Genomic DNA, 25536 nt, shown 5'->3' on the forward strand with positions numbered 1-25536 from the left:
GTGCCTTACCTTTTTCTCTGCTCTCCCTGCTAGCCTTGGGAAGATGGCTGCCGTCACATCTGCAAGTCACGTCCTCCGGCGTCCCGGAATGGCTATGGCAAAGCCTCACGCCATGTTTCTCCTAAAGGCTTACTAGTGTGCGTGTGCCACCCACGTCTTTATCCACGTCATGGCGGGAACCTCGGGGGCGTCCCCCTCGAGTGACATCACGCCCTCCGGGTATTTAGCCTACACTTGTTTGCTAGCTCCTTGAGTTAGCAAGAATTGGACTCATCCGGTCTAAGCTACTCTGCTGCTTCCTTGCTACTGCTGGAAGCCCTCTCTGCCCTTCAGGGTATACTCTAATCTGGGTACCTGCTCCTCGGGGGCCCTATGCTTTCTTTCAGGTGCCTTACTGGGATCAGGTACTCGCTCCTCGAGGGCCTGCTCTCCCCGCATCGGTCCCTGTTACCATCTACTTCTGCCTGGTAGAATCATCAACCTTACAGCTACCATCTAGTGAGTTTTCAAATAAATAAGTAAATCTAATTCTCAGTCTGTCTCATCTACAGCTCTGCCGTGCTAGGAAACCTACACATGGATATCCTTATACCATCTTGGTGAGACGGGTTCCCTCTGCTGAGGGTCCCTGGACTGCTACCTCTGGATCAACATACTACTGCCACCTCTGGTGGTATACAACAGCTGTACAATAAAAGACAATACTCTGTGTTTGTGCGTTCAGAGCCTAGCCCAGTACTGTGGCTCCACACGGGGCTCCTCCCTGTGGGTGTGGTCATCTCCCACAGTACCCAAGAATCCACTCAAACACCTCGAAACCACAACATAAACAGATCTACAATAAGTCTCTTCACTGTGTCACGTGACATTTGCATAGATTTTAAAGCTTCAGCATATTGCATGATTTCACACATCTTTATTGCAGCAGGAAGTGGTAATGTTTTGCCAATATTATATGCTTTCATTGATTCTGCAATTAGATGAGAGACTTCAAAAGGTGCCCTCTGTGCCTTTGACAACACTGTATGTATTTGTTCATGACATCAACACTTCTTTTCCTCAATTTATCATGCCATTTAAAGATGGTTATATCTTTTGTCATATGTTCAGGATGATTAGCGATCAAGTGGCATGTTAGTTTTGTTGGATTCATACTGTCACTGGCCAAAATATCAGAACAAAGAACACACTGTGGTTGCTGCTCCTTATTAACTGGTATCCAAGAGAATCCTGGTTTAATATATTTGTCCTTATATTTTCTTATTTTACAACCTGAACATGCCTTGGACACCCTCGTGCATGGTGATCAGAGCTGCCATCCCTTTTCTGTTTATTTTGTGCTTTGATGGGTGATGCATTTCCATCAGATGAAGATGCAGCAACAGTAACTACATTTTACACCAGCTTTTAGGGCTGGCTGCTTCTCTCTCGCTTCCTCTCTGGTTTGTGTGTCTATAGTTGTCTGGCTGTCTCTCGCAGGATGGTCTGGTTTTTTTTCAGCGGACTACCTGGCTGTCTCTTGTGGTCTCTCTCAGGACGATTTTTTTTTCATCTGGATACCTGGCTGACTCTCACGTTCTCTCTAGCAGGCCGATGCAATAAGGTATGCCCAGTCTAGCACATGGGTTTACTTGCATCTGGACATGCGTATTGTGTGTGCAATAACATCCAATGCAAGATCAGTATGTCTAAAACGCGCACCCTAACCAAAGCGTATTGGATAGCGCCCATCACATTTAAAGTGCATGTAAACAAAGACATTGGCTATTATCGCCCAATGCAGGAAAGCGCGCCCAAAGGTTGGGTGCCCAACGTTCATTTTTTTTTTACAATGGAAAATGAACTCCAGCTACGGAGGTAGAGGAAATTAATTCGCAATCAAGGGCTCATGTGAAACATAAAAAATGTGGTCGTCTGTGTTGTGAGAGATGTGCCCCTTGTAGAATAAGATTGTTTAGAGAGATTATTATAAGATTTACTTATTTGGGGTTAGAACAAAAAAATTAAAAAATTTATATAGTGAGTATTGGCACAGAGCATAATGATTAGCTACAGGACACCTTAAAAAGCATGGGTGTCCTTTTGGTAAACAAAGAGAAATTATTACTTATCTGATAATTTCCTTTCCTCTAAGGAAGGCAGGCCAGTCCCCACAAGTGGGCTATGCACTTCTACCAGCAGAAGGAGACGGAGAAAAATCTGACATCACAGGAGAAAAATCTGACATCACAGATATATAGCCCTGCCCCAACATCAGCCCGCAAGTATTCTCTGGAAAAGCCAAACTGTGGACAGACTGATTATAAATAATCAATCACTCATGCTTCCAGCCAATACAGAACGCTAACTGTAGATCAAAGAATTAACATTCACTGAACTGAGGGAATGGGTAAAACACCAGTCCTCCAACAAATAGCAGGAACAACGTCTGCAACATCCACACTTAAAGAACAAACAAAGGCAATAATTGGCAGCCAAGAGCAGGTCTGGGTATTGGCCTGCCTTCCTTAGAGGAAAGGAAATTATCAGGTTAAGTAGTAATTTCTTCTTCCTCTGCACTCAGGCAGGTCAATCCCCACAAGTGGGATGTACCAAAGCTACTCTTGAACAGGATAGGAGGCTGCCCATGGTCCAATTAAGACCGTACATGCGAAAGCTTCATTCTGCGGAGCCCGAACGGCCAAGTGAAAGATTTGGGAAAGAATGCAAGAAAAACCACATCGCTGCCTGGGAAAACTCACCTGGAGATGATAATCAAGGATCTGCCCACAATAGCACTTGAGCCCTAGCGGAATGTGCTCTCAGTCATTTAGAGAAAAGAATCTTGGCAACCACAGGTGGCCGTGATGACATCCTTTTTCCAATGGACTAAAGTTGCCCGCATTGCCAGTTCCCCTTGTTTACCTCCACCATGGAGCAGAAACAATCGATCAGACTTACTGACATGTTTAGTTGCCTCCAAACATCATCTCAGATGACGCTCAATGTCTAGGGTATGCAAGAAACAATAATCACTCTCATCTCTATTCCTGCCCAGAATGGCAGAAGAAACAGACCGATTCAAATAAAACTTCAAAACCATTTTCAGCAACAGAAGGTACAGTCCGCAATTGGATTCTTGGTGGCTCCTGCCTTTCGACCACTATATAGCCTCTCTTTGAAGCTACTTTCCTTAAGGACAGTTTTTTTCTGTTTGTGACTTCGGGGCCGATGCAGTTGCAGACTGTACCTTCTGTTGCTGAAAATGGTTTGAAGTTTCATTGGTAGCCACCAGGGAGGATAAAAATTCTTAACTCCCTTCAAGAATCAAGACACATCAGGAGGGGAAGACCAAGGCCCTCCATTGATTTGCCCCCTAGAAGAGGCAAGAGCTGCCACTTGAAACTTCCAAAAATTAATGGAATTTCCACTTTGAGAGGCTGAAAATCTCGCACCACACATCAGGCCTCAAAAACACTCCAAACACTAATATAAGCCAGAGACGTAGAAAAAAACATTCCAGGCCAGTGCAAGGTGGAATCACAGCAGCAGAATAACCACACCTCAATAACCAAAGCACAATATCGACCTGGTCGCCATGGGGAATGGGACCTTGTATAATAGATCTAGCCAGGGCGGCCACTTGAGAGGACTGCCAACCAGTAGCCTCAGCAGATCAATATACCACATCCTCCGGTCCAAGCTGGAGCCACCAGAAACAGGAGTTTAGGTCTGTCTTGCAATCTTTTGCATGACCCTGCCTAATAGTGGCCATGACAGGAAGGGATATAGCTCCACATCCCACGGTCCCTCTGGAACAAGAGCAGCGATATGCAGAGCTTCGGATCCCGCCTGTGATTTAAAGACCTTGGAACCTTGCGTTGGCTGAAGTTGCTAGCAAAGCCAGAAGGGTGACCCCAGCACGCCACCAAGAGAGGAAAGGCCTCGGCCAACACTGCCCATATCATGACCACATCCATCGCTCTGACATGAGTGTTGCATTCCCCGGCCGCGGTTCTACTCACCCCAGACACCCGGGTCCTGGATCTGGCCCTTTCTCTTTGGCAGCAGTAGGCAGTCGCCTACATGCCTGCACTCCTGCTACGCTCCGAGGTTCCTCCAGATGCTCCACGGCCTCCCCCGGTCCCAGTCAGGTCTCCCCACGTGCGTCGAGGGGAGGCGCCGCCATCACCTAGTTCCGGTCTTTCCGCCTTAGGCACACGTGCGCCTTCCCTAACTATAAAGGGGCCGCAGCGGGAAACCTTCCTGCGGCCCCGGATGTTGACGTCTCCAGGCCTTGCTATTTAAAGGCAGGCTCCGCCATTCAGTTTTTGCCTTGGCAACAGGTCTCCACACTTCCTGTCGTGTGCTTAGTTGCAGTTCATTCGTGTTCCTGTTCCTGACCTAGTTCCAGTCTTGTTCCTGTTCCAGTGCTTGTGCTTCAGTGCCAGCTTCCTGTTTCCTGACTATCCTTTGGACTGATTCCTTGGCTTTGACCCTCGCTTGTTCCTGACCACGCTCTGGACGGATTCCCACTTTGACCCTTGCTTAGAACTGACCTTGTCTCCAGCCACCTGCCCTGACTTCAGCTTGAACCTGAACTTGTCTCCAGCTGCCCTGACTTCAGCTTGAATCTGACTCTGCCTCCAGCTGACTACTTGGACTTTCTTAGGCTCTTGCCTACTTATAAGCCCGGACTTAACGTGTTCCAGACTCCTATCCTGCTTTAGCCTGTCCAGGCTTCTGGATCCAGGCCCTGTCTTTAGCCCAGCTCCGTTGGACCCTGCGTCTCCGCTGCTTCCTGGCTCCTTGACTTGAACACTCTCCTCGGGATCAACCACGCAGAGGCCTGCCGAAAACCAGCCGGCCCCGGTAACCAAGGGCTCAACCTGCGGGGAACAAAGGCTGGTATTGGTGAAGCTCCAGTTGGCCTCCACTTCCCGTTCTGCTCCGCCTCCTGATGGTGGGGACCCATGGGGGCTTCCCTATGGGTAGCGCCAACTCCACCTCGGGCTAAGGATACACCTCCGCAACACTGAGGGCTCTCAGTTCTGTCTTGAGGAAAGACGTTTGCCACCATGGGCGCATTGCCAAACATTATCCTGACCATCCAAGCCTCTAGAAGTTCAAGGAATCACATGAATGCCAGCCAAACTGTATGTGTTTCCAATCAATTGAAGCTCCTTGGCACCTCAGCGATCCATACTACCATTCCAGTATCTCCAAGGAAAATCCCTTGCTGATAAGATCCACTTGCAACCACTACTGCAAGTGGGTGCTCATCTCCAAGAGAAGCCTCGCCATGCAGTCCTGAGACTGTGGACCCCTGAAGAGGCCTTTGCCCAGGGAAAACACCCAACATGGCTGCCACTGACACCAGAACCTGTAGATAAAGTCACACTGATCAGCGAACAGACCTTTCCAGGGTCTGAGCTGGAGCAATCAACTTTTGAACGTGACTCCCTGGCCAAAAACACTCAGCCATGTTAGGAAATGACATGGATGGCAAAATACTCCAATGTCTGAGGCAGTTATAAGGAGCTCCTGGCCACGTTAACCACTCAGTCTAGCTCTTGCCATGCAGGATGCCAGGTGACTCTCTTCCAATGCAGATACAGAGAGCCAAGATTCCGCCCCTGCAGAAGGACACTGCTATCACCACTATGACCTTAGAGAAAGACCTGGGCACAGTGGACAGCCAGAAGGGCAGGGCCTGAAACTAGTTAGGATGTCCCAGAACAGCACACTGCAGGAACCGTTGATGTCCCCAATAACTGGGAATATGTAGAATTGCCTCTGTCAGATCTCGAAACAGGAGAACTCCCCTGATTGCATTGCCATTGTTACGATGCATAGAGTTTCCACATGAAAATGAGTCACCTTCAAATGTCACTTATGGAACAGTATTCCGTATTTTCTTGCAATCCAAGAACAGGAATTAAGGCCTTCAAGTCCAACAGCCTCCTTAAGGAAGCCTTCGTTTCTACCCACTTTTGTAGGGAGTTGCAAGGCGAGACCATAAGCATCCGGAAGAATTTGAGGAAAAAGCCCAGAGCATAGTCTTCTCTTAACACTTCCAGGATCTATTGGACCGACATGATCCGGACCCAGCTCTGATAACAGAGAGACAGACGAGGTGCTCCGCTCCTGAAACCTGCCTTCTTCCGAGGCTTTCTGGTTCAAAAGGACTGAGACTTACCAAAAGGACAAGAACTCCAAGTAGTCACTCCCTTATAGCAACAACAAGGGCTGTAGCCTCTAGCATAGCCTCTTATCCAAAAGGATGCAATCCCGACTTCTTATCCTCTGGCAAACAAAGAACCTGTTCTCCAACTTACTTCCAAATAAAAAAGGAACTCTTACAGGGTAACCTCATAAGACTGGACTTAGAAATTCTATCAACCAACCAATTTTGCAACCACTACTGACATCTAGCAGCTCTCAAGTCACAGACTGCATCAACTAGGAAAGCAGCCCCAGTTGCAACAATGTTCCGCTATTCGACTCTGTTCCCCCAGGTTCCTGAGAGAGAGGCATAGATCACCCAAGCCATCAGAGAGCAAAAGAGGCAATTTGCAAATTCAAGACCTGCTTAAGGATAGCTTCAATTCTCCTATCCTGAGCATCTTTTAGAGCTGCCCCTCCTTCTACCGGAAGGGTGGTCTGCTTAAGACACAGAATACACCAGCACTTCCACCTTCGGAAAACGTAACTGTTCACCTTACTGCCGGTTCTAAGGGGTACCATCCGGCAAAGTGTGTCCTCCCCATTAAGGTTTGCTTCTGGAGCATCCCATACAAGGGCAATCAGCTCTTTCATTGCATCCAGGAGGGGAAAGAAATAAGATGCTTTCATAACCAAAAAGGGATTAATCTTTTGCACATCCGTATAGTCACCCCCCCCCCCCGTCACACCAAGCGGCTTCAAAGTCTGAGATAGCAGACTCGGTAACTCATCAGCATAAAAGAAACAGAGCAGAGTTCTATATGGGTCCAAATTTGGAGGGATTTCCCCTTGAGCCAGAGGGGAGAAACCCAAATTTTTACCAGAATCATCTATATCCACATCCTCCTGCAAATCATCAGAGAGACTCCTGTTCCGCAGTGCTTGCATGAAGTAATAACCACTAGGTACGTGACCCCGCTTTGAAAATATTGCCGTCTCTGCTGGGCGTCCTGCAGAAATGACTGTATTCCCCGGATGGGCCTATATACCAGGCCCTATAGGCCTCAATCTGATGCCCTTGGATCGAACATCTCCTGAAGACGTTTCCGTCCTAGGATCAACTGAAGAAGGGGACACCCACAATGAGTCGCCTTCAACTTCAGTCCCCCCCAACGGGGACGACCCAGCAGCCAGGCAGCGCTAGTATAAACTCTTAGAAATCCTTGGCTGTATTGCCCTTATCTGGCAAGCAGCAAAGATCACTAGGCGCATTTATCACACTATATGTCTTCTGATTATAATTAGACTGAATTCTCAATTATCTGAGCGCACAATATCTTATTTTAATGCTTTGTTTCAAATATATATGAATTACTAGGGGCTGTGTCCCTGCTTGCTTTGCTTGCCAACTCCAAAGGTAGGGAAATGTGTGCAGAAGGGATATGGGGATGATGTGTATGTGATATGAAAGGGGGTGAGTGGGCGATGTGTGAATGTATGGCTGAGGGCACTTTTTCTCTCTTGCACTCTCATTTTGTCCCAATCTCCTGATCCCCGTGTATATGTGTGCACACTTTCTTCCTTTGTTTCTGCTTCTCCTCTCCACTTTGTAGCCCTCTTCTCACCCCCAGGTGTGTGTGTATGATTGGGGTACTACTTCTCCCTCTATTCACCACCTATCTGCAGGGAGGGGGGGAGGGGAGCGAATAAGCAGGCGTTGGTAGTGGGGGACAGGGGTGTGTGCACACTCTTTTCCCCTCACACTCCTTCTCCTCCCAATATGTGTGTGGAGTGGGGGGTTGGTATCTCCTTCTCCTCCCAATATGTGTGTGGAGTGGGGGGTTGGTATGTATAGCTGTGTGCCTCTTCCACTTTGTCCCCCTTTCCTCATCTGTGTGTCTGTGAGGGGGAGGGGAGCTGGTAGTATAGATGGCATATGGGTGGGGAATATGTGTGGGGGAAGTGGGGAGCAGGTGGTGAAGGGAAGATGTGTGTGTAGTTTGTCCCCCTCCTTCTTCACACTCTCCAACTGGTAGATGCCTCCTCCCCCTCCTGTACGTATGTGTGCATGTGTGGGAAGGAAGTGGTGTAGGTGTGGTGTGTGCTCCCCCCCCCCCCCACACTCTCCACTTTGCCCTCCTTCCCTGCATGTGAATATGTGTGGGTGGTAGCACTCTTAGCCCCTCTCCTACGTGTGTGAGAGGGTGGGGAAGGGGTAGTGGTAGAGGTAGAGGTTTAGGCAAGGGGTATGTGTATGGATGGGGGCATTCTCTTCTGTTTGTAAGGGGGTAGGTGGGGTGGTATGAAATGTTGTGGGGGGTAGGTAGTTGTGTGTAGGGTGCAAGTCTTTGAAGCACACCTTCCCTCTCCCTTCCCTTCTTGTGTATTTATGCGTGTGAGAGGTGGTAGTAGTGGTGTGAGATGTTTCGGGGGGGGGGGGGGGGGGGGGGGAGGGGTAATAGTGGTGGTGGTGTGAGATGTGTGTGTGTGGTGGGGGTTGGTGGAGTGTGTGCGATGTCTGTGTATGTAGGGGGAGTTGGTGGTAGTGAGTGTGAGGTACTTGTGTGTGTGTAGGTGGTGTGGTGGATGAGTGTGTATGTGAAGGAGGTATGCCCTCAGCCATATATTCACACATCGCCCACTCACCCCCTTTCATATCACATACACATCATCCCCACATCCCTTCTGCACACATTTCCCTACCTATGGAGTTGGCAAGCAAAGCTGGTGGAGCTGTGCTGCGTGTATAGGGTGGTGGTGTGTGGATGATGTGTATAAGGGAACCGTGGTATGTGTTGGATTCGAGTTTGTGGGGGCATGGCTGGCGAGTGCGGGAGGTGTGTGGGGGTGGTGATGGTGTCTGTTGGATGGGTTCCTGTTTGTGAGGAGTGATGATGTGTGTGTGTGTAAGAGGTTGGTTGTATGTGTGGGGAATGGTGTGTGTATTGAATGGGTTCCTGTGTGGGGGCAGTGATGATGTGTGTTGGATGGGTGTATTTGAGGGTGTGTGTTTAGGGCTATTGGTAGTATTTGTGAGGAGTGCTGAGTGGGTGGGTGTGTGTGTTACGGTTGTATGTGTATGTTTTGTGGGGGGTGATAGTGTGTGGTGGTGTGTGTGTGAGATGTATGGGAGGCTAGGTGGTGGTGTGTGTGGGGGTACAGGGATTATTGTGGGGGATGTGGGTGAGGGTACCTGACCTCTCTTCCCTTCTCCCTCAGCATTCCTGTCTTCCCCCCCACCAATGCTGCAGCCGCTCTTATTCTTTCCTTCTGCTGGTGGAGCTCAGCAACCCCCCTGTTCTTCCTCAGGTGGGGCATGGGGAACTCCAGCAGCCCTGCCACTGCTGCACCTTTTGGGGTTTCTTCTTCCCTCTAAACCCATTGTGCGACTCTGTAGCTCCTACCTCTCTCCCAGTGCATAGCGGCCCCACTCCCAGCTGCTCTAGGCAAATATCGCTGTGTACACACATGCGCACATGTGCTGCGATGATCGCCCGGAGCCTCTAATAATCTTGTAATATTGAGAGATATGAACAGCTCCCAGCTCCCAACCTGGCACAGTGAAGAAGAGGAGCAATAGGGCCGTGCGGCAGTTCCTAACCTGCCATGCAGCGAAGAGTTGCAGAGCTGCAAGGTCAGGATGAGCTGCAGGACCATGTGCTAGGCAGCCAGAAGAGCAAAACAAGCCACCAGACAGCTCCCAACCTGCCCTGCTAAATAAATGGAGGGCCAGGGCTGCTGGGAGAGGCCTTGGTTCTACAGTGTATGTATGAGCAGCAGGAAACCTGTGCGTGTTTGAGCATGTATGTGTGGGTGTGGGTGTCTGAGCATAAGTGGAGTGTGTGTGGGTGTCTGAGCATGTGCATGTGAGAGGAGGCATGTATGTAAAAGAGGAAGAAAGTGTGTATGTGTGAGAGCAGTGAGACAGATGCAAGCTCTAGGGATGATGGAATAAGAGGTCTAAATAGTAGTAAGTTCTTTTTGAGCAGCAAATTCTTCAGTTTGTATCAGGAAAGGCTGAGGTATTGAAGCACAGGGTGTTCTCCTTGCGTATCTAAGCATGTGTGCGTCTGAGCATGTATAGAAACATAGAAACATAGAAATGACGGCAGAAGAAGACCAAATGGCCCATCCAGTCTGCCCAGCAAGCTTCACACATTTTTTCTCTCATACTTATCTGTTTCTCTTAGCTCTTGGTTCTATTTCCCTTCCACCCCCAGTTTTAATGTAGAGAGCAGTGATGGAGCTGCATCCAAGTGAAATATCTAGCTTGATTAGTTCGGGGTAGTAGCCGCCGCAATAAGCAAGCTACACTCATGCTTATTTGTTTTACCCAGCCTATGTTATACAGCCCTTATTGGTTGTTTTTCTTCTCCCCTGCCGTTGAAGCAGGGAGCTATGCTGGATACACGTGAAGTATCAGTCTTCTCCCATGCTGTTGAAGCAGAGAGCCATGCTGGATGTGCATCGAAAGTGAAGTATCAGGCACATTTGGTTTGGGGTAGTAACCGCTGTAACAAGCCAGCTACTCCCCGTTTTGTGAGTGCGAACCCTCATTTTCTCCCCTGCCGTTGAAGCAGAGAGCTCTGCTGGATGTGTGAAGTATCGGTTTTTCTTCTCCCCTGCCGTTGAATCAGAGAACTATGCTGTATATGCATTGAAAGTGAAGTATCAGACTTATTTGATTTGGGGTAGTAACCGCCGTAACAAGCCAGCTACTCCCCTCTTTGTGAGTGTGAATCCTTTTTTCCACATTTCCTCTTGCTGTTGAAGCTTAGAGCGATGTTGGAGTCACAGTAAGCATGTGTATGTTTATTTAATAAGGGTATTGACTCCAGGCAGTAGCCCTCATTCATGTACATGTGAGAGAGAGGGATCTTGTGTGTGTGTAAGAGGGAACGTGTGTGTGTGAACATGTATATGTAGGAGCGAGCATCTGTGAGCATGTGCGTGAGAGAGGAAGCATGTTTGTATGTATATGGAAGAGGGAACCTGAGCATGTATGAGGGAGAGCATATGTATGTATAGATATAAATCTATGAGAGAGAGAGAAGAAAGTTTATGCATCTCTCCCTCACTAAACCCCGACAATCTGTGTGACTAGAAATCAAAATTTTCCAGGTATGGAGAGTGTGAATTATTTTATCCTTATTAGTTTTAATTTTTGAATGCTGTTTGATATGTCTGTTTTGAAATATTTTATTGGTGTTTGAGAAACTGAAAACAAATTGTTTCAGTTTTAAATTTTTGGATCTTCCATTCACCAGCTGTTTTGAAATATTATTTTTATTAGTATGTTTATACTATTATGATTAATGTATTTATTATATTTCTTGATTTTATTGTTTAATGGCTGAGGATTGGTGGTTTCTGTTTTTCCACTTTTACATTGCATAGAGTCTGACTCGTAATTTTCCAATTCAGATTTTGCCTGCATGTTTCCATTTCCATTTTATGGTTTTGTTGCGCCCCTGCCTGCGGTTCCATGGACAGGGCCTTACCTCCACGGCCTTGTGCCGCCGCTGACATTGCAGGACCCTGCTCCCGAAGCTGCCACTCCCCACGGCTTGGAGCCTCTGCCGGTCGCCGCTCCTCTTCACAGCCTGGAGGCTGCCGCTGACACCTCTGTTCTTCGCGGCACGGGCCGCCGCCAAAGCCACCCATGAGGTCCTCCGTCAGTGGTAGGACGCCGCATTGCTTCACCTCCCATGTTGGGGCCTGCACGGCCCAGCTCATCCCTGCTTCAGCGTCTGCAGGACTGCTGTCCAGGGTCCTGCAGACTTCGCTGACTGCTCCTCCTAAGGGGAAGGCCCGCGGCTCTCCCCCATTCTTATGGGGCCAGCCAGGCGTGGTCCACCCGGTAGCTCCTCCCAGGGAGTTGCCTCTCAGCCCTACTTAAGGGCTTGTCCGTCACTTCACCTTTGTCTGCGCATCTACCAGATGCTGCTGAAGATGTCTCATCAGTCCTGATGCTGTTCCAAGAGGTTCCATTCCGAGAAGTCTGTGAGTCCATGCCGAGATGTCCGTGACTCTACCCCAGAGGGACGTCCGTGACTCCAATCCGGTTTTGTCCAAGCTTCCTTGATGTCCCAAGTTTTCTAAGATGTGCATAGTTCTAAGATGTTCCTAGTAGATGTCTTTAAGTCCAAGTCCAGTGATGTTCCTTGTTCCCTTCCTGATGTTGTCCCGGTCCTGATGTTCCAGGTCCTGAAGAGCCCATTCCTCTGGAGATTCCCTGTTTTTAAGTCTGAGGTTGGTCCTCAAGTGCTAAGGGCCAAGCCTTATCTCCTTGTATCCTGTCCCGACTCTGGAGGCCCCGAGGGGTTGCTTTGCTCCTGTGCTATGAGACTTCCTGAGCTCAACCCACTCCCCTCGTGGTCCGCGACCAGCCTCCCGGCTGTGTAGGGGACAGTGTGGTCCGCGACCAGCCCCATGTGCTGTGTAGGGTGCCTGAGGGTCTTGCTCATTCCTGCCTGTGTCCTTGTTCCAGCCCTTTGTGCTATGTAGGGCGCCTGAGGGTCTTGTTCATCCCTCGTCTCGTCATCTCGTCTCTTCAGTTCCAAGTCTTCATCTCCTCGTCTCTTCAGTTCAAAGTCTTCATCCCTTCGTCGCCCAAGTCTACGCCTATATGTCTACACCCAGTCTTCCATGCTCTGTTCAGCTCTGCTCCTGTGCCGCCCATTCCTGCACACACGCTTCACCACAGGTGCGACTCGTGTCCTGACCTGAGCGGCTCCGTGGCCCATAGGGCTCCGTCCTCCTATGAGTAAAGTGACGAGCGCTGACCCCATGCCATCGGCTCCCAAAGGCTGCGCTTGCTACAGGTTTCTTTTTCCTTTATTTGGTGAGGGTCTGCCTGTGTGATGTGGAGGAGTATTCTGCTAGCGTGTAGGAATCTATAGCAGCTTGGTTTATTCTATTTTCCTAATAGGAGGGGAATTGGTGTTTTAGGGCCTGGTGTAGGGTTACTTTTTTTTTTTTTTTTTTGTTAATCATTTTCAACCATTACTTCAAGTACAATCCATAAATAATCAAAAATAAATTTACAAAGCATCAAATTTTAACATATGAATTATTCCTCATATTTTCACTTAAATGAATATATAATATTTTAGGCAAAATAAAGCAAATTGGCTTGTAAAAAGCGGTAAAGGAAATTACGTTTGCTATCCTAGCAACTTAGCTCGCTGGCAATACAGTGGACTCTTTCTACAATGCATCAAATCTATCAGTTATTTCTTACAGGTGGCCTTCCAAAAACTTATGCAGTCTGCAGGTTCAAAGAAAACATCTATTTTCTTTATATGTTAAAATACATTTGCAGGGATATTTACCAACAAATTTAAAGCCTCGTCTTTCTACTTCCTCCTCTCTTGCATGGTTCTCGATAAGTCAGGATAGACCCATACCTTGGCACCATGAAACAATTTTAATCTATTGCGCATGAAGTGTTTAAACACCTACTCTCTATCCGTTATCAAGGTAAATGAGACAAATAATGTTCTTGTCTGTTTAATATCAGTCTCTGAAGGTAATTTTAATAATTGAGTCAGATTCAAATTATCTTGTGTCTGAAGCAACTGTTGGTCTTGCTGTATTTTTTCCTCTCTTTCTGGCAAATTGTATATTCGAGTAAATACAGGAAACAATTCTTTTGGTAGACCGAAAATTTGGGTAAAATACTTTTTAAACATTTCAATAGGAGGAATCCACTCTGAATAAGGAAAATTTAAAATACGTACGTTTGAATATTTTCCTGAATTTTCCAAATTTTCAATCCTCTTTATATTTATATCCTCTACTCTAAAAATCTCATTTTGATTCACCTCTAACTTCTCCACTCTTGTAGTTAGTTGGTTTGTTTTAATTTTTTGATCTTTAATTGAGGCATCCATCTTGTGAAATTGCTAATTTATTTCCGAAGTTATTTTAGTTAAATTGAGAATTATAGCTTCCAAGTCCTTTAGACCTCCTCACAATGAATCTAATGTTATTACTTTGGGTTTTTCCATTTGTGAGTAAGATTCCATTAGTTGTTTGGCCTGGTCACCCGGTATATCTGAAAGGTCCCCAATTTTCACCTGCAGGTCTCCAACCTTTTCCATAGCTCCCTCGGAGTCTCCCTAGGAAGAGCCTTCGTCAGCGAGCCTGATGCCTCTCTCAGCAGTTGTTCATATTTTCCTTCTTGCGCCGCCGTGTTCTACCGAACACGACTGCTTCCCTTGGCTGTTCTCGTTCCCTCCTCGTTCTCCTTACTCTACGGTTGAGAGCAGGGGTGGGGTGATTGGTGCGCCGGGACTCAATGTGATGTCATCAGCCAGCAGGTCTGGCGCCCGCTCCACGCCATTCTCCGCAGCAGGTCCCTCCACTGGCTTAGGGTCCACAGGCTGGGAAAAGAACGTCTCGATTCGTGGCTGCAACAGTTCGGGTAAGAGAGATGAAGATATTGATTCCCTTACCCGAGCTTTACGTTTTGTATGAGGCATTATAGAAACAGAAATGTTTTCCAAACAAGCACTGAGTCAAAGCGATCCTGCCCAGCTTCTCACCAAGTGGCCATCTTGCCCCGGGTTACTTTTTTAAGTGCAGGCAGTTACTGCAGTTTTTGTGTGGGAGGTTTATTATATTGTAACTAATTTACTCATGGCTTTCTGAGGGTCAAACCCACAGCTAACATGAATTACAGTAGCCCTAATGCCATATGGTTCCAAGTGGGTTTTTTGTAGGATTTTCTGGATGGCACCAAAGTGCATGCAAATATTTGATTTCTTTTTTACCTCTAAAGACTGTCCTTTGAATATTCTTTTTCATGCACTTTCCCTCCCCCTCCCCCTCCGCAGAATAGCTTCCCCTCCCCCTCCGCAGCCCCCCCCCCCCTCTAGGTGACCGCCCTCTCCTTATATTAAGGAGATATTCAATGTAAATTGTAAATTGTTAATTGTTATTCTCTCGTTATGACCTTCTTGTTTTCTTTCCTTTCATTCTGCCTATTGGTTATCCCCGCGCCCAGTTACTATCCCTGTTGAAATGTACTTTCCAACCTTGCAGTTATTATGTGAACCGGTATGATGTCCCCACAAATACCGGTATATAAAAGTTTCTAAATAAATAAATAAAATAAATGCAAAATATATTATAAATGCATAATTTTTAACTATGTACGTAGAGAGAGCAGGAGGTGGGGGTGCAAGGGGATAAGATTTGCTTAGGGTGAAGACCCAGAGGATGACAGATTTTAAAGTTTAGGTTGCTGAAAGGAGCTGGGCTTTTTTTGGCAGGCCTGAGTCAGAGAACGAATGAAGTGTGTGTGTGTGTGTGTGTGTGTGTGTGGGGGGGGGGGGGGGGGGGGGGAGCACAATAATTGTTCGCACAGGGCAGCAAAAAAGCTAGCACTGGCCCTCTCCCATTCTCCCTACAATTGGGCTGATGCAGTATGGTGCGCTCGACCGAGAGCACCGTTAGCCCTGTTTGACCGCACGTTTTTGACGCGCTATTTTTACCCCTTATATAGTAAGGGGTAATAGCGAGTGGAAAATGCACAGCCAACCCCCCCCCCCCCCCCCGAAACTAATAGCACCCGCAACATGCAAATGCATGTTGATGAGCCTATTAGTTAGTCCTGTGCGATCCAGAAAGTAAAATGTGCAGCCAAGCCGCACATTTTACTCTCAGAAATTAACTTCTCCCAAAGGCAGGAGTTAATTTCAGCCGGCACCAGGAAAGTGTACAGAAAAGCAGAAAAAACTGCTTTTCTGTACACCCTCCGATTTAATATCATAGTGATATTTAGTCAGAGGCCCCAAAAATAAAAAAAAAAATCTAAAAAAAAAAAACCCGGCCCGGAAAACAGACGCTCAGTTTTGCCAGCATCCATTTTCCGAACCCTTGGCTGTCAGCAGGTTCGACAACCGATGCCAATAAAATTAAGCGTCGGCTGTCAAACCTGCTGACAGCCGCCGTCTCTGTCAATAAGGAGGCACTAGGGACACGCTAGTGTCCTAGCGCCTCCTTATTACCACGGGCCCTAATTTGCATACCTTTGCTTATTTATTTATTTAACTTTTTTTATATACCGACGTTCCTGTATAGAATACACATCACACCGGTTTACATACACCTGAATGGTCGCCTGGGAGGGATACAAGGAAACATGTGTTACAAAAAATTAATAACGCTCAATTAATTACAGAGAAAATGAGAAACTGCTGAAAGCCATGAGCGCGCCCAGGAGAGTGGCCTGGGCGCTCGCCGGCTCTCCCGCGCAGTTTACTGTATCGGCCCGAATGCGAGTGCAGGAGGAGAGCAGAACGCCCTCTGACGCCTCCTCCTCTGCCACCCGGGGCCTGCTTGCTGCTTTGAACCACACAGAACATTTTACTGCTGCACATTCAAAGCAGCAGTTAGGCTCTGGAGAACTTACATACAATACAAGAGCACTAAAAGAATAAAAACAAATTAAATCAAATAACTGGCCCTTTCTCCACCTCTAATCACACTGATCCTGCCCAATTACCTTGCCTGGCTAAGCAGAGTCTTCAATGAGACTCTCAAACCGTGGACTGTGAAGATTAAGCCTTCTCTTTACGGTTGCTGCTGTCCTGAGACTCCGAGTCAACACACTTCACAGGACACAAGACACAAGACTTTCTCCAACAGGCTGGAAAGCACGTGGGAGCAAGGTTTGCGTCATTTCCGGCTCCCCCTCCCACCAAAGAGGAAGCCAGAAGGCAAGCTTTCACGATGGGAGGTACTTTCACACTCTAGCAATTCCTCCTTAAATACGTCTCTCTGCTTCACAGATCCTCCCGGCTCAGCGCTGCAATTTTGTCTCACTGCTGCTGGCGGCCCCCCCCTGGAAGCGCATTCACAACCCCCACCCCCATTTGCGCACCCTTGCCTTAGAGAACGCAAGGTGGTAACCTCAGGGCCCACCGTCACGACAGGGCGCAGATTCTACAGAAAATGTACACGTGCATCCTAGACGTCCTTTCCATGTGACCAGGTATGAAGCTGTCGGGGGACGGAAGCTTGCATCTCTTAATGCTGTGCCCACGGGAGCAGGGTAACTTTTTTTTTTTTTCATAGATGCAAGGGACTGGATGGCTCAGAGGGAACTCTCTCAGGCGGGCAGCCCTTCTATAAAGAGCGGGGGTGGGCTCTGATGTCACGTGCTTTACACGGGCTGCGTCAGGTGGGCGGGGCAGTGTTGCGGCGGCGGCGGGTTGCTAAGCAGCAGAAGGTGCGGCGTGAGGTAAAGAACTGAGCCAGGGGAAATAACACCAGGCCCTTCGGAACCTTCTGTGTCTCCCAGGGCCACGGCAGTGGAGTACGCCGAGGAAGAGCCTCTCACCAGAGCACAGGCCTGCAGCCAGGTTCCTCTGCTCGGGGTCACAGAGACTCACGCACCGGCGGGAGACGGACAGTGGCACAGAACACTGTCTGAGCTTCCCCATCCACTGCCACTCTGCAGTGACTGAATGACAAAGTGACCTGTAACGGAGCCGAGCAGAGGCACAGACAGACAGCATGCGAAGGGGGTCATTGCTACGCAGGGGCTTGCTCCCAGGGCAAAAACTAATGCCAGATGTACGATATCAAATAAAAGGGAGTTTGGAGTTCTTTCATCAAAAGAAGATGTCACAGTGGTCTTAGACTAAGATCTGATGAAATCATTTGCATATTAGAGGCATGGGGATATGAGAGGTTTTCTCCAGCAGCTAGCCAGTTAACCAGTTTTCTCCCTAGAGTTCTACTTCTTCCCCTTCTAATTCTGTTTCGCTGACTAACCATTTTTTCTTTTTCTGTTTACTGTCTCTTTAGCACTTAAACTAAAGCTCTCAACAGTTAGCTGATTAGCAGGAGGGAGGGAGCTCAGGCTTCCAGAGTAGCTGGAATTAAGATTGATGCTGTGCCCATGGGAGCTAGGATTGAGGCAGGGTAACCTTTTTATCTAGCTTCAAGGGACTGGATGGCTCAGGGGGTTGTCACAATGAACTCCTTCCCTTCTCCCTTCTATGGGGTATTTAATAATATCTGGTTCTTTTTCTCATGCTTTTAGTGGAATCTGTTTGATGGCTCTTCATGGACCAGTACAGTATCCTGGGCCGGATCGGTGAAGGAGCACATGGAATTGTCTTCAAGGCGAAGCATATTGAGGTGACCATGGCCTGTCTGTCTGTATCTGGGGGGTGGTGGCTTTTATTTGGCAATACCACCTGCTGGATGACTGTTCCAGGGATCATACCAAAGGAATATTTAATCCACTGTCCTGACTCTAACAGCAGCAAACAGCATGTGCTTGAAAAAATATATAAGAAACAAGTGTAGGTAGACTAGTCCATCCCCTGTCACACCCTTTCAGTTTCCAGCAGTTATAGATTAGAGGTGCACCAAACCTGGGGCAACATCTTCGATTTTTGTGTTAAACTGCCTGCGACTAACCTATCTTCTGCAGATATATCTAGTCTCTTTCATAGAAACCTGGAATATGACAGCAGATAAGGACCATAAGACTCATCTGGTCTCTGTCCAGTTTTATTCGTGCTGCAGTGCAATTGATGTCTGGGTTTCCTTCGTTTCTTCTTCTAGGCTTTCCTGAAACCTGTTACCATTTTTGTCTCCACTATTTCCACTAGGAGGCGATTTCATGCATCCATCACCCTTCCCTTGAAATAGCATTTTCAGATGTTGCTCCTGAGTCTCTCCCCTGAAGTTTTATACCGTAATCTTCAGAAATTGGCACCTTGCGTAAAAGCAGGGCTTGGGTTTTTTGGTTTTTTTTTGACCAGGCAGTTTTCTCCTGCTGTTTTGTACTTTCAGTTCAGTCGGCACCAAGGTTTGGGATCTGGCACCATGAGCCTTCATTCATAGCTACCTGGGATTGTTTCCCCCTGTTTTATAACCTCCTGCCCCAACATATATAGTGATCATTGCTATGACAGTCCTGGGCCAGGGGCCATACACCAGGGCTTCTTCCAGAATCGTGCAATCATGGACCTGAATGTAGCCATCAGATGGCACCCTCAAGCAATGACCATGACTTCTCCCCCCACCATTCTTCTGGGGCTATGAATACTGCCTCCATAGCATCCCCAGCCCCAGCCAACCCAGAAATAGAACTGTGGAAGTTTTGCATTGTGGTGCCACCTGAGCCACAGGGACAGCCTAGCAGTGCTTGATCTAACAATAACATAGAATAACCCCCCCCCCCCCTGCTAATCAACCCTCCTCCGGCCTTGGAAGGAGCAGCTGACAGCCCTGGGATCTGGCATCCCCACATATGGTGTGATTAGAGGTGGTGTGGCTGTTTCTGATGCAATGTGCTTTAGTTCATCAGTAAGATGTGCTAAGGCTAGAGAGCTTGTTAAGGCAGAAGTGTGATTATATATATATATTTTTTTTCCATTTAGTTTCCTTTGCGTCAAAAATAAAGAAAAATCACAAAATCTTTTAAATTTCTCTTCCCCATCCAGCTCTAATCAAAGAGCTCTCATTCTCAACCTTCTCCACCCTCTCTTTATCCAGCTTTCATCAAAGAGCCATCATGTGTGGCCTCTGTCTCATGTCTTCCTATTTGCATCTGGTCAGGAAGTTGTCCATCCTGTCTGCTGTGAACTATGGTCATTGAACACTTTATGTGACTTCTTAAAGTGGTGTCATCTCAATTTTTATGATGTCTACCACAAGCCTCTGCTCATGCTGTCTTATCTTTGGACACCCTAGCATGGTGCTTAAACGCATGTCTGTCATCTCCAGAGCAGTACTTAAACTGTCCCTCCCCAGTCTCCTGTGATAGTGTGCTTAGAATGCTTAACTCTATCACAATAGTTTCATAGATGCTTAAGCACTCTCCCTCCTGCAGCCATCTCCAAGCTGGCACTTAACTCCTGAAAATCCACAAGATGGTACTTAACTCCTTCCCTCCCTCTGCAGCTATTCACTGTGTGTTGCTTAACCCATCCCCAGGATAGTTTTTGCATGAACAGCTCACAGGACAATCCCTACAATGGTGCTTAAAGCACCCCCTCCACACACACCACATATCACCATTTTCAGAATGGCATTTAACTCTTTCTGGTTTCTTAATCCCCACCTGACTGTGGCAACTTTTTTTTTTTTTTTTTGTGGTTCTTTTCAGATACCACTTTTCAGGCCTAGGTCTGTGCACAGGCCAGCAGAATTTGGGGGCAGGGGGTGTTTGCAAATTTTTTGTCTCTCACTATCCTGTAATCCCACCCCAGATCTCTAAAAGCACCTCCCTCTGTTGCCGCTGCCACTGCTGATGACACTGCCCTCTGCCTCTGACCTCGGCTCCAGTGGCAGTTCTCATAGTACAATAACTGGGGGGATTAAGCCTCCCGCTTAGGAATGGATTTTCTGTGGGGGCTGGAACCTGTGAGGACACACCTAGTCCCTGTCACTCAGCGCTCAGGTTTGCTGAGGTGAGGTGGGAAGGGGAAAGGCGAGGGGCAGTATGGAACCAGCACTGAATCAGCACCTAATGGTGGCGACAGACAAAATCTGTCCATTTTGTCACAAGAACTGGAAGAGAGATGGGCAATAGAAACAGATCTTGCTGGGATGGGTGATTATGGTGGATCATCTCTCTTTAGTCCAAAAATCACAGCATGGTCTTTGCAATCTTTCTGTAGACAGGGGAGACTGTGGCCCTCAAGAAAGTGGCCCTGAGAAGACTGGAAGATGGAATCCCCAACCAGGCCCTGCGAGAAATCAAAGCACTTCAAGAAATTGAAGACAGTCAGTATGTGAGTCATCTCTTATCCCTTTATCACCTCTCTCACACCTGATGTCCCTGCACTCAGATTAATGTGATTTTATAGACTGATACCCCTGTCTCTGTGTTACCTGTAGGTGGTAAAGCTGAAGGAGGTGTTCCCCCATGGCACAGGCTTTGTGCTAGTCTTTGAATATATGCTGTCTGACCTTTCTGAGGTCTTGCGCAACTCAGAGCAGCCTCTGACAGAGTGTCAGGTGAAAGGTTACATGCAGATGTTGCTGAAGGGTGTGGCATTCTGCCATGAGAACTCCATCATGCACCGGGTAAGTCTGCAGGGAGAGTATGCAACAGAAAAAAAAATGAAGATCCGGCTTTCATTGGTGTTGAGAATACCATTTCTTTTAAAGCTCCAGTACTAGTTCAAGTCTACATAGTATTATCTTGTCTGTTCTCATTCTAGTAGAGTCTTTCTCTATCATCACATCTTTTCCTAACTGCTGACTCATTTTCTTCTGCACTGGAACCATTCAAACAGATCATCAAACTGCACAGCTGCATAAAAAAAGGAGTCTGGGGTTCAGAAGGCGTGTCCATTGCCAAGATTGGGGACAGCCAGCCAGGACACATGCTTCGGGTGTTGTCAAAGCCTTAACTACAGGAGACAGAATCCAGCAGCAGGGTCTGTAAGCTGACGCACACTCAAGAGGTCCTGCAGTGTCCTCTTATCCACCCCCATGGGTTTCCTTAGTAACAGGAAGCCCATGCGGTAGGAGAGGGCAGGGCGCTGCAGAGCTTCTGAGTGCAGGCTGGCTTACAGGTAAGGTTGCCAACTATCCAGATTTTCTCCGGACAGTAAAGAATTTTAAAGTAGTGTCCGGAAGCCAGACGAAGGGCTAAAATATCCAGAAACTGTATGAATTTTAACCCTCCAGTCGAGTGCAGCATCTTTTGGCATCTGCGTCTTCTCACCTAGTCTGAGGAAGCTGTGATTTAACTCCACAGCCAATGGTGGCAGCAAAACAAAAGGGACCACCGATGCCTCACCTCCTGCCCACAGCACAACAAAGAAGGATGCCCGCCAGCACTTCTCTTCCCGGCTGCAGCAGAATAGGAAGTGGGGCCGCCAGCACCTATCTTCCTTTCCACAATGCAATAATTAAAGGCCACAGTACCTCCCCTCCCACTCGCACCACAACAAGAGGTCCAGGGGGGCATAGGTGTACTGAAGCAGAGGCCAGGAGAGTGTGTGAGAGCCTGTATCTGTATGTATGTGAGAGAGTGACATCCTGTCTACATGTGTGTGTGTGTGTGTGTGTGTGAGGGAGAGAGAGTCAGTGAGTGTGAGAGAGCCTGTATGTATGTGTGGGAGGGAGAGAGAGTCATTGTGAGAGAGCCTGTATGTGTGTGTGGGTGTGTGTGAAGGAGAGAGCCAGTGAGTGTTTGAGAGTCTATGTGTGTATGAGGGAAGGAGAGAGAGAGAGAGTCAATGACGGTGAGAGAGCCTGTATGTGTGTGTGTGTGTGTGTGTGTGTGTGAGGGAGAGAAAGCCTGTGTGTGTGTTTGTGTGTGTGTAAGTGTGAGGGAAGGAGAGTCAATGTGTGAGAGCCTGTTTTCATGGGTGATGATTCAGATGGACTGAACCAAATCACGGTGAACCTAGAAGATGTGGTAGGCCTGATTGACAGACTGAAGACTAGTAAATCCCCTGGACCGGATGGTATACACCCCAGGGTTCTGAAGGAACTCAAAAATGAAATTTCAGACCTATTAGTAAAAATTTGTAACCTATCATTAAAATCATCCATTGTACCTGAAGACTGGAGGGTGGCTAATGTAACCCCAATATTTAAAAATGGCTCCAGGGGTGATCCGGGAAACTACAGACCGGTTAGCCTGACTTCAGTGCCAGGAAAAATAGTGGAAAGTGTCCAAATATCAAAATCACAGAACATATAGAAAGACATGGTTTAATGGAACAAAGTCAGCATAGCTTTAACCAAGGCAGGTCTTGCCTCACAAATCTGCTTCACTTTTTTGAAGGAGTTAATAAACATGTAGATAAAGGTGAATCGGTAGATGTAGTTTATTTGGATTTTCAGAAGGCATTTGACAAAGTTCCTCATGAGAGGCTTCTAGGAAAAGTAAAAAGTCATGGGATAGGTGGCGATGTCCTTTCATGGATTGCAAACTGGCTAAAAGACAGGAAACAGAGAGTAGGATTAAATGGACAATTTTCTCAGTGGAAGGGAGTGGGCAGTGGAGTGCCTCAGGGATCTGTATTGGGACCTGTACTTTTCAATATATTTATAAATGATCTGGAAAGAAATACGACAAGTGAGGTAATCAAATTTGCAGATGATACAAAATTGTTCAGAGTAGTTAAATCACAAGCAGATTGTGATAAATTGCAGGAAGACCTTGTGAGACTGGAAAATCAGGCATCAAAATGGCAGATGAAATTTAATGTGGATAAGTGCAAGGTGATGCATATAGGGAAAAATAACCCATGCTATAGTTACACAATGTTAGGTTCCATATTTGGAGCTACCACCCAAGAAAGAGATCTAGGCGTCATAGTGGATAACACATTGAAATCGTCGGTGCAGTGTGCTGCAGCCGTCAAAAAAGCAAAAAGAATGTTGTGAATTATTAGAAAGGGAATGGTGAATAAAATGGAAAATGTCATAAAGCCTCTGTATGACTCCATGGTGAGACCGCACCTTGAATACTGTGTACAGTTCGGGTCACCGCATCTCAAAAAAGATATAGTTGTGATGGAGAAGGTACAGAGAAGGGCGACCAAAATGATAAAGGGAATGGAACAGCTCCCTTATGAGGAAAGACTAAAGAGGTTAGGACTTTTCAGTTTTGGAGAAGAGACGACTGAGGGGGGATATGATAGAGGTATTTAAAATCACGAGAGATCTAGAATGGGTTAATGTGAATCAGTTATTTACTCTTTCGGATAATAGAAAGACTAGGGGGCACTCCTTGAAGTTAGCAAGTGGCACATTTAAAACTAATCGGAGAAAGTTCTTTTTCACTCAACGCACAATTAACTCTGGAATTTGTTGCCAGAGGATGTGGTTAGTGCAGTTAGTGTAGCTGTGTTTAAAAAAGGATTGGATAAGTTCTTGGTGGAGAAGTCCATTACCTGATATTAATTAAGTTGACTTAGGGAATAGCCACTGCTATTACTAGCAACAGTAGCATGGAATATACTTAGTTTTTGGGTACTTGCCAGGTTCTTATGGCCTGGATTGGCCACTGTTGGAAACAGGATGCTGGGCTTGATGGACCCTTGGTCTGACCCAGTATGGCATGTTCTTATGTAACGTGTGTGTGAGGGTGTGGGAGAACCTGTGTGTGTGTGTGTTAGGGCCAGACGTTTGTTTGAGTGGGTGAGTGAGAGAGAGACTGTATGAATGTGAGAGAAAGTGAGCATGTAAGAGAAGGCTTGTGAGTGCCTATATGATTGTATGAGTGTGAGGGAGTGCTCATGAGCGTGAACGTGTGAAAGTGTGTTTGTGTGAGAGAGAACGAACGTGTATGTTAGAGAATGTATGTGTGTGAAAGAGAGAGATGATCAAGTGTACACCCTCCCTCTCCCCCACTAATCTGTGACAATCTAAGGGTGACTGGAAATCAATAGTTCCTAGATATGGAGTGCAGGGATATTCTTTTACCCATTTGTTTGAATTATTGGATTTTATTTGATATGTCTGCGGTTTTAAAATATTTTATTGGTGTTTGGTAAATTTTTTAAATGTTTAAAATGAGTTATTAATTATTGGATATTATTCTTTTCATCAGCTTTTTAAAAAAATATTTATGAACCATATTGAAATATGGTTTTGCTATTAAGATGTTTTATATTTCTTGGGTTTATTGTTTGTTCTGTGAGGAATGGTGATATTTTTGTTTTTCTATTCTTGCACTATATACATAGTCTGGCTTGTTGCAGTTTCAAACAGCATGTTTCTGAACATACCCAGATCAGTCCAGACATGCGGGTCTTATTCATCCCTACCAGCAGATGGAGGTAGAGAACAAAACTTTGGGCACTGCCATCTATACGAGCGTGCCACCTGCAGTCCCTCAGTATTTCTCTACCTCCAGCAGATGGTAGAGGTGCTAACCCTGCAGTCCTGACTAGATATTTTAAGGAAGATTTCTCCGCGAGGTGACAGGCTCCTGCAGAAGGGTCGTCCCTTGGGTTGAGCCGGGCGAACTGGGGGTTGGATGCCCCTGGCCAGCTTCAGCCACTGACAGCCAGTGGTCTGGTTCCCTCGGTGGGCCCGAAGCCCCTCCGCCTGCCCAGGACAGGATAGTACCCTTACTTTTATTTTTGTGCTTTCCTGTGTGTCTGGGCCTTTAAATCTTTGTTGTAAAAAAAAAAAGTCACCTGCAGCTGTCTGCTTTTGCCAACAGCAGATGCATATGTGCAGGCTGTGCGGCCTAGCAGGCTGCAACCTTGGCAATATTGTTGGGTGCAGGCCGGGCAGTAAGGGGGTGGATCGGGGGATCATTCGGAGGAGGGTGGTCTCGGTCGGGGCAGATTCACTCCGGTGGGGGCTGGCTGTCCTCCTGAACGAGCCGTGTGGTTTTCAGTCGCTGCAGCGGCCTGTTCACCGCGCCGGTGGGAAATTCTTCGG

General features: G+C 47.1%; 1 protein-coding gene and 1 long non-coding RNA gene across 5 annotated transcripts in view; one reads left to right on the plus strand and one right to left on the minus strand.

The window, feature by feature from the left end:
- The window catches only part of LOC115096566, a 41637-nt gene extending 24804 nt beyond the window's left edge, over positions 1-16833 (minus strand). The window contains exon 1 of the long non-coding RNA XR_003858106.1: positions 16658-16833. This is a non-coding gene — a long non-coding RNA (uncharacterized LOC115096566). The remainder of the gene's footprint in view (positions 1-16657) is intronic.
- The window catches only part of CDK20 (cyclin dependent kinase 20), an 84518-nt gene continuing 75787 nt past the window's right edge, over positions 16806-25536 (plus strand). The window contains exons 1-4 of one of the 4 annotated variants that reach the window (XM_029611340.1): positions 16806-16891; positions 18203-18300; positions 20796-20909; positions 21016-21204. In XM_029611340.1, coding sequence (XP_029467200.1) covers positions 18226-18300; positions 20796-20909; positions 21016-21204 — 378 coding nt within the window. In that variant the 5' untranslated portion in view covers positions 16806-16891; positions 18203-18225. Of the gene's footprint in view, positions 17147-17187; positions 17207-17345; positions 17396-18202; positions 18301-20795; positions 20910-21015; positions 21205-25536 lie in introns of those variants that run through there. The other 3 variants (XM_029611320.1, XM_029611330.1, XM_029611348.1) reach the window with 3 other exon arrangements.

The sequence above is a fragment of the Rhinatrema bivittatum genome, chromosome 1, assembly GCF_901001135.1.
Source record: "Rhinatrema bivittatum chromosome 1, aRhiBiv1.1, whole genome shotgun sequence".
Classification (NCBI taxonomy): domain Eukaryota; kingdom Metazoa; phylum Chordata; class Amphibia; order Gymnophiona; family Rhinatrematidae; genus Rhinatrema; species Rhinatrema bivittatum.